Source organism: Cottoperca gobio, chromosome 9, assembly GCF_900634415.1.
Source record: "Cottoperca gobio chromosome 9, fCotGob3.1, whole genome shotgun sequence".
Lineage (NCBI taxonomy): Eukaryota > Metazoa > Chordata > Actinopteri > Perciformes > Bovichtidae > Cottoperca > Cottoperca gobio.
Window position 1 is genome coordinate 22,271,006 of NC_041363.1, and position 13,192 is coordinate 22,284,197.

A 13,192-nucleotide genomic window follows, 5' to 3' on the forward strand; every position below is an offset into this window, starting at 1 on the left:
TTTGGTACAATTGAACATTAATGGCATCGAAACCAAAGATTAATCGGCCCTCTGTAGCTTTATGGAGCTTCTTGGTCCCTTTTAGCTCAATGTTTTCATGTTACTGATGTTCAGTCTTGCCGCTGTCATCAGGCAGCTGTTTTCAGCAAATAAGGTCTGACAAACACATTAATCTGGGTTTAGTGAGTTCGGGTTAGCAGCTGGCTGTTGGATAAAGTGAAACATCTAGGTTTAGCAGCTAAAGAAATATCTTGGTGGAGACCAAACCAGAGCTAAAAGGTAGGTAGTATATGATCACTGGGCTGAAATGTGTCAAGTAGCAGGTAGAAGAAGTAGACCCGTTTAGATCCGTTCAGCTGTAGGCTACTTGTACGTTTTTATGTTTTGTGTGCAAAAGTCTTAATTTGTGAAGTAACGTTAAAGCTGTCAAATAATGTAGTGAAGTAGAAAGTACAATATTCGTCTCTGAAATGCAGTGGAGTAGAAGTAGAAACTGGCACGACAAGTAAAGTAAAAGTACCTCAAACTTGTAAAGTACTTGTGCAAATGTACAGTTACATTCCACCACTGGGTGGCAGAAACACAACCCCAATGGGATGCTAATGTCGCTATGTTTCTGCTGGATGTCTGTAGCTTACATAGCTAACATATTAGCCATCAGGGCTTCCTGTTTGTCAGCAGGAGTTCTTCTGCTTAAAACAAAAAAGTAGCTTACCTTATCTTTTCTTTTCTGTTTAATACTGAGACTCATAGTCAGGGTGTCCTATCTTTGCTAGCTACAGCCATAAAGATGGTGCTGCTGGAGGATCCGAAAAATGAAAGACAGATGGTAGACAAACACAAATTCTTTGCAAAGAATTAGAAATTATATTGATATAAATTGTTCTTTCTGTTGAATTGATGACTAAACAACCATACACTTATGCTGTTTATTTTTGGAAAGAAGTTGCCCATTATATTTACTGAAAGATTTCTGCTCATTTTTCACTATACTATACGTTGTTTGGGTTTTATGACGTCTGCAGCTCAGAACAAAAACAATAATATAATTATAAATCTTTTTATTAAATAAACGGAAGTATGCGCAGCAACATGTAAACAGTACCAATGTTACTTTAAATTATGTTAAGCTATTTAAGCTATTTAAATATTTACCTATTAGGCTGAAACTGGGAAACATTAGTTATCAGGTTCTTTTTTTCGCTTTCCAAGACAGTTACAAATATTTAACTTTTCCTGGCAACCCGTTGTGGGGGAAATAATAATAAAACAGGTAAAATGTACCCTGTGGTTGGTCATACTGGTAAACCTTGATAAACATTCATCTTTTGCTATTGCTGATTTAGCCCTGACAGATATGCTTATACAGTATATGCTGCTCTCATAAACTGCATTTGTTGAACTGTGGTGGATTTTCCAGTTTTGCAGAAGGTTAACTTTGCCTGAAAGACATGAGTTAATGAGTCTTTTAAAACCATTTTGAACCCGTTATGGATGAATAATCTCAAAGAGAAGCATAGTGGAGCTAAAACATGGCTGGTTTGTATAGTTCCTAAAATACTTTGCAGCTATGATATGAAGTTTTCATCCAACACTTGGGAGGGATAGATACAGAATACAAAGTTCCAACACGGAATTTAATTGATTTTAAAGTACAAAATCAGGAAAATCCAATTTTGTACTTCTAGTAAGAATGAACAAAGTCACTGGAGCTTTGTCTGACACTCTTCACAATCCCACTATTAGAAAGTCAGAACATTTAGGGATAATGTGAGGCTTGTCCTGAAGAAATCCCCAAACCACGTGTAATCCTGTAAATGTACTTGAATAAATGTGTGAAGTGAAATTATCTCAATAAATTGTTGAGTTGTATCTTTTGAACGCTGATAATCCTTGAACTATTTATTATCTGGCTTTAATGCTATGAAGGTAATGACAGACACTCTTGCCATGTCGCCTCCAACAGATGGCGCTGTAGATTGAAAATACATAATTCAAAAATGAAATAAATAAACAATCCCAGCAAGTGTCTCATAAAAGATACAATAATCCAATACACTGTAGAAAATGCTGGACAAATATCCTTGAAGAACTATGCAACATTACAGGGACGCTTTACTTGTATCATTTGGGATTCAAATCCATAATTACAATAATCTCTCAAACATTATTTTATCTGTGCCACAGATAGCTTTATGGACTAAATATATAAAAGTCTATTTTTTTGGTGCAAGTACAAACAGAAATACAGAATGTATTGAATGTCAATTATCAGTTTTGTTATTCAAGAATTTAAGACACCTTACTTAATTATTTTTGTATGTATGTTTCAATATTATTTGATAATCTTGCTGTTTTTTGTTATCGATTTTACTTTACAAAATTGCAAATGTTTTCTTCTGGTTTACGTGTTTAATAACGTCCACGGATGGCTGACTTCATGTTGAACTGTGTGTGTTCAAGCATTGACCCTGCAGCCTGGTATAGCTGCACAATGACTTGGTTCGATTGTGTGTGCGTGTGTTTGCGCGCGCGGATACAGTGATGATGGTGCAGCATGGAGCAGTTTGACCTCCCACCGGAGGAGTGGCGTTGACAGAAGGATGGCCCAGCAGCAGATAGAGGCGGCGGCAGCATGCTGAGCGCAGTCGCCGCACAATGCCTCATACAAACTTCCCCGAGCTGTGGAAGTAGACTTCTTTACCTTCATGCCACCGCAGGGGTGACACCAAGAGCCAAACACACAGAACCAAAGATCAAAACTACAGCGGTAAGTTGTTCCACCTTGAAGTTGTTGCATTTCCTCAGGCCCTGTGTGCATGTGCGAAGAGGCGTCTCGAACATAAATCACCATAATATTCAAGTGGATTTCCCTACAGCGTGTCACCCGTGCCTTCAGGACTTAATGGACTTTATCGTGTTTTATGTCACCTTTTTAATGTATTTTGAGTCATGCCGTCTGTGTGGTCGTAAGTTTTGTTGAAGCAATTTATCACACGATTAAACGGTGGTGTGTGCGTAAATGCGCAGCGGGAGTGTGTTGTGTTTTGTTTTAGCGGCTCATTGGGCCAGTTAGCATGATTTATGATGATGCTTCAAACCCCTGTCCTGTTTATATTATTTGGAGCCAACGCATCTGCATCAAGTCTGCTGTGTCCTGACATTGATCACAGGATTACTACTGTTATTGCAATGTTGCAGAAAGAGAGTGTTTGTATTCTATTTGTTGTGTTTTTTCCTTTTTCCTTTTTTATTTTAAAGTGCCTTTATTGTGTCTTCAAATATCAAATAGCCCATATCATACATTTTTGGACACAATAAGTCTAACTGGGACACCTGTTCTGAATATCCTTTAGATAGTTTGCATGGTGATATTGTAGCGCAAGAAACTTTCTTTTCAGTCAAACACTTTGGTGAAAGACTCTGTGAGTGTGCATTGAGTCCACAGAAAGCAGAGAAATGACCTCTGTGTGTTACTTTGTCAGGTCAAGCTACAGCAGCCGCTCCGGTGATCCGCTCTGCTCAGCGCATTCAGTAAGGAGATTGATCACACGCAACCTGACGAGATGAGCAGCACCAAGAAGTAAGTGACTTCAGACGTGACGCAGAGCTGCTTGACCTTACATAAATTGAATAACGCACGCCTGTGTGTAAAAGAGCCGGCTATCTTCCACTGGTGCTTAATAATATAAAGAAGAATAAATGCTTAGAGAGCAAGTGGCTCTGTGCGTCTGAGAAGCTACAACATGTGCTCTGACTGCCAAGAAGAAGAATGTTTTCAGATACTGCTTTCATACAGGATAGGCTGTCGCTGACTTTGCTGTATTTGAAGTTCATATGAAATTTAAATTATCTGACTTCAATGTACTATTTACTGGATTTACTGTACTGAGGAACCCCCTCTGTATAGCCAGACTACACAGAGCTGGGCTTTAACAAACTCCTGAAAGGTCATTTATTAACAAACTCCTGAAAGGTCATGTAAAGTTTGTTCAATTTTAAGTGTAAAGACCTGAACAGCTATGTAATTGCTTTGCAAGGATCCTATGTTGTATGGATTGTATGTAGTGACCCTAAACACCACCTTTTGTTTCTCTTATGCTGCACAGTCACAACTAAGAAGCATGACATCAGTCAGGGTTACTGCGGAATATTAAAAAGTCTTACATTTAGTTTATGATATTAATGTTCTGAAAATGTCTGGAATTGTAGGATGGGTTTACTGCCTAAATTTGGGTCTGGGTTTGCAAGGTCTGTATTTTATCATTATTGTTAATATTTTTTTGTAAGTGCTCTTAACTACTTACATTAATTTTTTTTGTTGCAAAGATTATGTTTTCTCTAGGGTGAAGTTTTTCCTTAATCTCATGTTAAAATCATTTAAGAGCTCATATATATTTAAAATGTTTAATTGCATCTTTATTATCCTTTTCATCCCTGATGAGAAGGCAGTTATGTTAGCTAATGTGCACTGAATATTTCAGTTATTCAAATTCAATGAAACTCAATAACGGTGTATACTGTGGTCTAGTTAGTCGATTTTCTTTTGCCGCAGTAATGGAATTATTCTTTTCATTTTAAAGGTATTAAAAAAGTCTTAAAAGTAATTTAATTTAGATTTTAAAAAGTGCAGATACCCTAATAAGTATATGCTGGATCTTAGAGGAAAACAGGCATTATTGACTTATTTGTGCATCTTTATAAAGAGGACTCCTATCAAATTGATCTATAGATTTATTAACTTTGGGGCAATCAGTGGGCCCGGTGACACTGCATTATTGTGACTTTGCGTTTTTCTGCTTGTCAGAAAGCCATCACCTGCTGATGCAAAAGAAACGCACCAGCAGAAGTTTGAATTCAATTATCTGGATACTGTGACTTTTTTTCTTCTGACTTTGAGATACACAGCAGGCTCTTGTTGAAAAATCTGTTGTTACCATAATAATGCTGATTTATAGTAAAGTGATGCAAATAGGTCCAAAACACAAAAAAGGGAAGACAAATCAGCCATAATTGAATTAATTGAGGGATTTCAAAAGAGCCCTCCAGGATGTTGAATCCAAGCTGAACGCTGCTTTTTGATTCCCGTGTCAGTCATTCATTTAGAGTAAGCAGTGGGAACTTTCTGTGCGCTTTGTGTGGAAATGACCAAGACACAAAGCTTCGAATTTCTACCTCATGCACAGTGAAAACTTCTGTCAGACTAAAGCCCGGCGTGGCTATCACTTAATACCGTAGATATCCGTTTATTGTGCGGAGAAACCCTTTGAGGGGTTCAGGGAAATCTGATATCGATGACATTCTGCCATCATTGTATGAGGGATTTTATTTTGCAAAACTTGATTGGAGTACAGGATACTGGATACATGACCCAGACACATTCACATTCGTATCTTCTGCAATGACTACAGTAGATACTGTATACCATAATAACACAGTCCGGACGCCTTCAGGCTGTTTGATGTTTCCATGGTTTCGACAGTTGCGTCAGCTCGAGTACAGAGAACACGCTCACCTCTTCAAGCAGATAGTGAATGTAGGCTACATGCAGATTACTGTAGGCCCTACAAGGACAGTGAGACTGATATGTTATCTGTGAAGGAAAAGACAGATAGCAGCTAATAAACAATCAGATGTAACAGCTTGTCAAGTTTTGATTGCTTGTATAAGGTTGTTTGAAGGTTTAGCTATTGATAATTAATACAGACATAACAACATTTTGATTAAAGGAAAAACCCACCTTGAAATACTTGTACGCTCATAAACCACAGGTGTCGGTAGTGTAAGTTGCATTCCTCTGCCCCTTTTTAGTTATTTTTCCTTTTTCCTCTTATTCCTGGTAAATAAAAACAAATCATGATGTCGTATTGAGACATTTCCTGTGCAGCTTTCAGGGATTTTGACAGTAGAATTTGTTTTTAAATGTCTAAAACAAAAAAAGCTGACGTGAGATCAGCATCAGAAAAAAATCAAGTCAAGGTCAGTCACGATTCCTGAACTCTGGCTAGAAGTACATTAAGGTCACAAAGATTGTTGAACATAAAAACAAACGTTATTCTGCTTTGAGGCCTTTTTGATTCGAGAGAAGAATCAAAGATTTGAACAAACACCTTTTTGTGTTTTCTTTTGTGTTCTGTGGCAACATATATTTCTGAATTGATGCTTTGTGCTGCCAAGTACAAACCAATATCTGCAGCTTGCAGAGTACACAAGCATTCAAAGATTTTGCACAATCACTGTGTTTGTCGCCCTTTTGCATAACCTGCTGCTTTTGTGTTAAAGCCATTGCATGCACATATTATTCAAACATGTTTAGAATAATCCATCATTCACTATCTTGTATTCATTGTGCAATTTAAAATTCAGTGAAGACTTTGTTATATCCCTTACTGTTGCTGTCTTTGCTGATTACACTATAATCTTTAAAGTCAAAGTTTCATCCTGTTTGTAGAAAACTACGTTGCATTACTCTTTATGTTCTGCAACTGAAATCTCCCTCCACACATTCCCTGCTTGGGTTTTCCCTGATCATTTTGCGTCAAAGTAAAATGAATTCTAGGAAAAAAAGAAGAGCTCAGAAAAAGGTACACGTGATAAGCATGCAGGGAAACTTAACAAATTGCAGGGGAAAGCAAGCTGGAAAAGAGGTGTTAAACCGCTGCTGTGCAGTTTTGATTATGGGGTAAAAAGCATTCTGGGAAATGTAGGAAATCAAGTTGTCATGCAGAAACAGACAAAACGGGGCAAGAAGGTATATTAAAAAAATTAGTACAATTTGTATTTTAATCAAAAAAGAACTCCTGGAATGCACATAACATCACAAATAGTTTATATGCAACAATGACAGGGATTTTGTACTTTTAGTCTTGCATCATATGTCAAAGCATAAACTTATTTTCCCCTGCTGAATAAGTTCACTAAAACACGTTGTTGTCCTCGCCTTCTCTGACAATATGTTAAGTTCAGTGTAGAAATAAAACTTGGGTGCAGACAGACATGTGTAGAAGGTCGGCTCAGGCAGAGTGGAGTTTGGCTGCTATGTCCAGGATTGTTCCATAGGTGGCAATGGAGGAAGTAGGAAGGCCAGTATTAGTAGGAAAGCTGGTCAGAATCAGAATCACAATCCTTTATTAGTCCCACAACGGGGAAATTGACCTTGTTACAGCAAAAGAACAAGGAAGTAAAGTGGCGAGTACACAATTAAATAGAATAAAATGGAGTAAAAGTAGTATAAGTACAGAGTCGTTGGTAAAGAGTTATACAAGTGAATAATTATCAAGGCAGTGATAATTGCAGAAGTTATAAAAAGTGAAAATAGTGAAGTCCAGAGATGAGCCTTAACTGGGGTTGAATCATAGTGTTGTTTTAAAAACTCTTTCAAAAATGGCCCAGTGCGGAAAGAGTTACACATCAAAGTTTAATAAGATGCTTTCTTAATAATAATAATAATAATAATAATAATAATAATAATAATAATAATAATAAGCTTTATTTGTATAGCACCTTTCACACAAGAATTGCAGCTCAAAGTGCTTCACAGCAAAAACATAACAATTAGTACAAGATTAGACAGAATAAGAGCATTTACAGTACAATAATCACAGTGTTGATGTACATGAGTGTGAAGTAGCATTATAAATAGTATGAAATAGCAGAATTAAAATAGTATTAAGATGTTTTTCAGTACAGTAAATCAGCCTAATCTATCTAAATTGTAGGTAATATCATTAAATTGACCCATCTTTAGAATAATTCAGTAGGAACTAAAACGTTCCCAAGAATCTAAAGGTGGCATTTTAATATAATTTAGCCTTTTAAGCCTTTAAGACTAAAAAGTAAGTATACAAGTTCAGTTTTGGATAAAACCTGGTAGTGTCAGTGTGCTCTGAACATGACTGAATGAAAACATTTTTAGGTTTTTATTTTGTAGGTTTTAAGTACTGATGGAGAGTTGTTTGCCCACACATCATCAGCAAGTGTTAAAACAACGCTGATTGGCAGTGGTAGTATCAAAGACAACAAGACACTAATAAAGTGAAGCTATTAGTATGTGACATGCAGTTTAGTGCGCTATAAGGCAGAAGTGAGCTCACAGTGTCTTCTCGTGACCAGCTGGAAGAATACTTTTCTGCAGCTGACCTTTGACCTCCAGGGTATCTCCCTGCCATTTTACTTAGCCCATGCTGACCAGTCCACTTTGACCGACAACGGACTAAGTTGAGTTAGAGAACATTACTGAAGGTATTAAAGACATTATCTCATTAAGTGTATATCTTCCCAATTCAGGGGATTACCGGTCACAGTCACCACATTAAATTACTGCCTCATGAAACAAAAAACTAATTATTTCTGTAAATGTACACATTTCTTGTTGTCTCTCACAAGCTAGGAGATGCTGCGATCTGCTGATAAATGCTGTTAAGTGCATCAAAACTCTACTTTTAATTCATACGTTTTTATTACCTGTGGACATTTATTTAGGTGAAAAAGTTTAAATAAGTGCACTGCAGACAGAGTGCAGACAATAGCAGCTTTAAATAAATGTAAGTTATAGTATGTACTATCATTTAAGTTCAGCAATTTTCTGTCTCAATTGTTGTTATTATTAAATTGTATTTTATAATATATATACACACACACACACACACACACACACACACACACACACACACACACATCTAATATAATATAATATAATATATCGGCCGCCCTCTCTAATTATCAGGATCAGCCATTGAAAAATCTTTCTCGGTCGAACACTAATAATATTATCAACCAAGCTCTAATTTTATTTTTCGAAATCTTACTCAAAATCACTGTTTAATTTGAATAAAATGTTTTATTTAAGTTTTATCTAACTTAGCTGTAACAAACCATAACAAATGTTGCGATTGTTACACAAAACAAACCATTTTGTCTGTGATCCTGTTAGGATAAACCTGGGGCTTAAGTATTTCCAGTATTACGTGGCCTGTGTTGGTGAATGATGGAGAGGCAATTTCTACGCTTTGATTGACAGCAGATATCACTGCTAAAACTGCTCATGCTGACAAAGTTTAATATGTAAATGAGCTGTTTGTGTAATTTAATAACTGCAGTGATTTCCATGTTTAAGGCAGCCGCTCAGCATGCAAGTAGCAGACAGAGTACATACGGCATTTCCTCCGACACAAAAACAAACAAACAAAACTTATGCCAGTATGAATATTGAAATACTTTTTCCCACCCGTGTTTGTTGGGAAATGGCACGGTTTGTGCGAGGTGAGGGTGAACGCGTGTCCGTCTTGGAGAGCAGAGGTGGCTCCTACACGCCGGCCTGATACGTCTTCTGTGTGTGTTGTCACTTAAGTAAAGCTGGCGTAATCCTGTAAGGGCGGATGAGTAGACAGACATGTGATGCCCCACTTGTTTCTTCGATGGAGGGTGGGGGAGAGGGGGGCTGGCAGGCATTACCGGCCAGATGGAGAGGCTTTGTAGTGTGTGTGTGGGTGTGTGGCTGATTAGTCACAACACTTACTGAAACTTTTTCAGATATTTTTTTCCCCCAATAATAAAACACAACACCTTGATTCAGTGTGTAACAGGTGAAGTGTGGACAGAGACGGATCCGAATCACGATAAGTTTAAGTCTCAGTCAGTCTGCGTTTTTATCGCGCATGGCCACCTCCAGTCACTGTGGCCATCACACTCTATTAGCAGAGACTTCCTGTCCTCTCCCTCACCCCCCCTCTGCCAGATTAAATCAATTACATCCTACCTATCGACTGCGTACGTTGCCCTCCTCAAGGACGACACACATTCTCACACTAGAGGGTAGTTTACTCACAGAAAAGCAGATCTTAAGGCGCTACGAGGTAGTCGCATAGCGTGTCTGTCAATGAGTCTTTAATGGGTGGAGATGAGCGCCACGAGCAGCACCAGCCTGAGCCCAAATTCGAATTTACTGCAGCCGAACGAGCCCAAGAACTATGGCTCCACGTTGTCTCTGGAGGAAAAGTGTGAACAGTCTTTCTTCCTCTTTTACTACTACAGGATGGAGGATGAGGCGGTGCTGGACCGGGGGGCGTCCTTACTCAAGCACATCTGCGACGAGGAGGAGGTAGAGGGTAAGTTGACCTCTTCCTGTACACTTTAATTTCTCTCCATGTCAAAAAGTCTTATTTTACCTTCAATTTGATGTAGACCGCAAAGCAATCGAAACACAAATGGCAAGAAACATCAAACTTAGATATTTCTAATAAGGTTTAACTTCTTTATGAAATATGTTTTTAGTTCTTTAGTCTTCTAAAAAGTTCCTTAGATGTCACTGAATCTCTAAAAACTGCTACCTAAAGCTAAGCAATGATTTATACTTCAGACTTTCTTATTTTAATCACATTTAGACCTCATTAGTGTTTTAGAGACTGCCAAATTTCACGAACCTCCTGCACGTACATCGTGACGCTCACCTGTTTAGAGAGCTGGCATGGGAGAGATATAGAGAACGGGAGTATGTCAGCCTGTGTTTACCTCACTAATCCCTGCAAAGACCTAAAGGACAACAAAGAGAAAAAAATGCCAGTATGCTAAAAGGTCTTTACCAAGTGCCTGCTGATAATCTGTAAGGAGTAAAACCAATAAAGTAATATTATAATTGTACACTATTGGCATCTTTATAAGTGGATTAATGCCACCAGGAAATGGACAGTAGCAGTTTAACTGCAACTGTTAAAAGTATAGATTTCTAATTGACAAATAATTTACTGAAATCCTGTTTGTAGGGCAGATTTTAAAATTGAGTGAAGCAGACAAGTATGTCAAAAGGTCTCCCTTTTATTTATAAACACACTGTTTACATATGCTGCATTTCTCAAGAACCAGCTAATTGCAAATGAATTCAGTGGCACATTTACACTTTTCATACCTCAAACTCTCCTCCCTGTCATGATGCCTCTCGTTCCCTAGCAGCGAGGTCAGGTTTACATGGTGATGACAGTTTTCATGGTTCTAGTCCAGCAGGTTAAAGGGCCTGGCATGGAGCCACTTTGACTATCCAAGAACCTCATGGTTTGTTTTTGTTTTTTTTCACGGTACTCAATGGTTCCAGCACCAGCCTGTTTTTTGGACAAAACCCAGGACATTATGAGAAGTGAAATATTCATTCTCTCTAATTATTTTAAAGTTTATACATCTCACTCATCTAAAATGCATGTTTGAGGCTTTCATATCTCATTAATAACAAGACTTTCTAAAAATAATATAAGCACAGCGGAAACCTCAGACAGGTAGGACCACTGTGTGAAATGCATGTCAAACAATGGCTATAAACGGATATAAAAGGGTTGTCAACACAATATCATGGATTGTTAACATTTATGTAAAGTATACTTTATTTGTAGTAAATGAGCTAAAACATGCAAAACCACTGGTACATGATTCTTCAAGTAACTTAGTTCATTACAAGATTAAAATACATATAACAGAGTCAGCATTGGAATTTGCTCATCCTGGGTGTCAACATTTTGTCAGGTGTCACCTCAGCTTGAACCCTGCTGCAGCCGCTCTAACTTCCTTTGCATATCCAGCGTCTCAGCTGTGTGTGTCCTCGTCTGCTGGCTAAATCTCTTTTTTGGAGTCTCCGCTGAGCTCAGTCTCCTCCCCGCTGCTCGCTCAGAGCCGACAGCCGGACTCAAAGATTGCTAAAAAGAAGAAAAAGAGTTGAGGTAGCGTGACATTTCTCACATTGTACAAGATAAAAGTCTGGAAGAGGAGGTTTTGGTCCAATGACCCTAATTATCTTTCTCTGACACTGATAAGTCTGTGGTTTCACTCAAGCAAAAGTATTTGGTATCTGAAGCTAACGATAGACGATTCACTTAAACGTGCACGTAAACCCTCACACCTGGTGTGACCTCAGGTTTAATGTTTATATTCCTGTGATGTAATTCAAAGTTTGAAGTTATAGCTGAGTAAGAAGTAAAGAGGAACAGTAATCATTTATTCTGACAAAAAGATGGCTTCCCCCCTAATCCAACAGAATATTTTTAAAGCCGTTTCGTATTAGCATGCTGTCAGTGCAGTGTGGCGTGTTGCCATCCTCCCCACTGGTCTGGGCAGGTCCCAGCAGCGCGGTTACTGGGGAAACTGGCGGTGGCGTTGCCTCTCCTCAGAAATCTAGTGAGCTAAACAAACCTCCCAGCACACCCAAGGATTTTATTTCATTCAGTGTGTGCTTACAGGCAGCTCCAAAAGAAGTTCTTCTTCCACACAAAAAAAAGAAGAGGAAGTTGTTACACAAAGCTGCTCTGGCAGTGCGCAAATCTTCCTTTTCCAGCTCCTTGACTCGACTATTTTTTATTCCTTCTCCTCCATCACTCTCCTCCCTTTCTCTCATCTCCTTTCTTGTTGTCGTTCAGCCTGTGCAAGCGTCTTCACGCTCTGCTTTATTGCTCATCTATCAGCGCTAATAGCAGCGTGGTCTTTCTTTCTTTCTATCTGTCTATGTCTCTGTTCTCTTTTGTTGTTGTTGTCCAGCCATCTGCTTCTGTTGTAATGCACACTTTCTGTATGTTAAGTCTGATTGCTTCTTTGGTCGACTCCAATGTTACTTAATGAACCACTGTGAAGGTAAAAGATGACACTATGTTCCGCTTTTTTTATTCCATACAGTCTAAGTGTATTCTACTTAACAACTACAATACAGCAAACCAAAAATCTTAACCAAGAAGCGTGGCAAAATCATATCATTTAACAAACATGCCATTCACTGACTAAACCAATCCTCAATTATCTGCTCTTGAATGAACTTTCAACAACTTGGAGTTTAGTTTCCTTGAGTAAATTAAGTCATGTTCGACGATGCCGTCAGGGCTTTAGCTGTATACGATTGATCTAGTGTTTTTATGTTATCCCATAAACATGGGACCAGTACCATCTTTGTTGAACCAAAAGCCTAGTGGGCAGCCGCTGTGGTGTGGGTGATGCGGGTCTGTCCCCAACTGTTTTCTTCTGGAGAGTTCCTCTGCGTCTTTCTGACTTTGTTTTCATTCTGTGCCATGTGAGGAGGAAAGTTACCTAACCAGACAGATGGACTGAAGAAATTATAAAGTAATCACCAAATACTTGTTCATATACATCAATATTATATATTGAACTGAATAGAGTTAATCGCCACCAGGGAAGGCAGCTACACTAACATTGATTACTTATTTTT

General features: G+C 38.3%; 1 protein-coding gene across 2 annotated transcripts in view; it reads left to right on the plus strand.

Annotated features, from left to right (window-relative positions):
* The first annotated feature begins 2,612 nt into the window (after positions 1–2,612).
* Positions 2,613–13,192, plus strand: part of slc4a4a (solute carrier family 4 member 4a) — a 65,677-nt gene continuing 55,097 nt past the window's right edge. Inside the window, exons 1-3 of one of the 2 annotated variants that reach the window (XM_029439025.1) lie at positions 2,613–2,770; positions 3,486–3,583; positions 10,033–10,106. In XM_029439025.1, coding sequence (XP_029294885.1) covers positions 3,567–3,583; positions 10,033–10,106 — 91 coding nt within the window. In that variant the 5' untranslated portion in view covers positions 2,613–2,770; positions 3,486–3,566. The remainder of the gene's footprint in view (positions 2,771–3,485; positions 3,584–10,032; positions 10,107–13,192) is intronic. The other variant, XM_029439023.1, reaches the window with a different exon arrangement.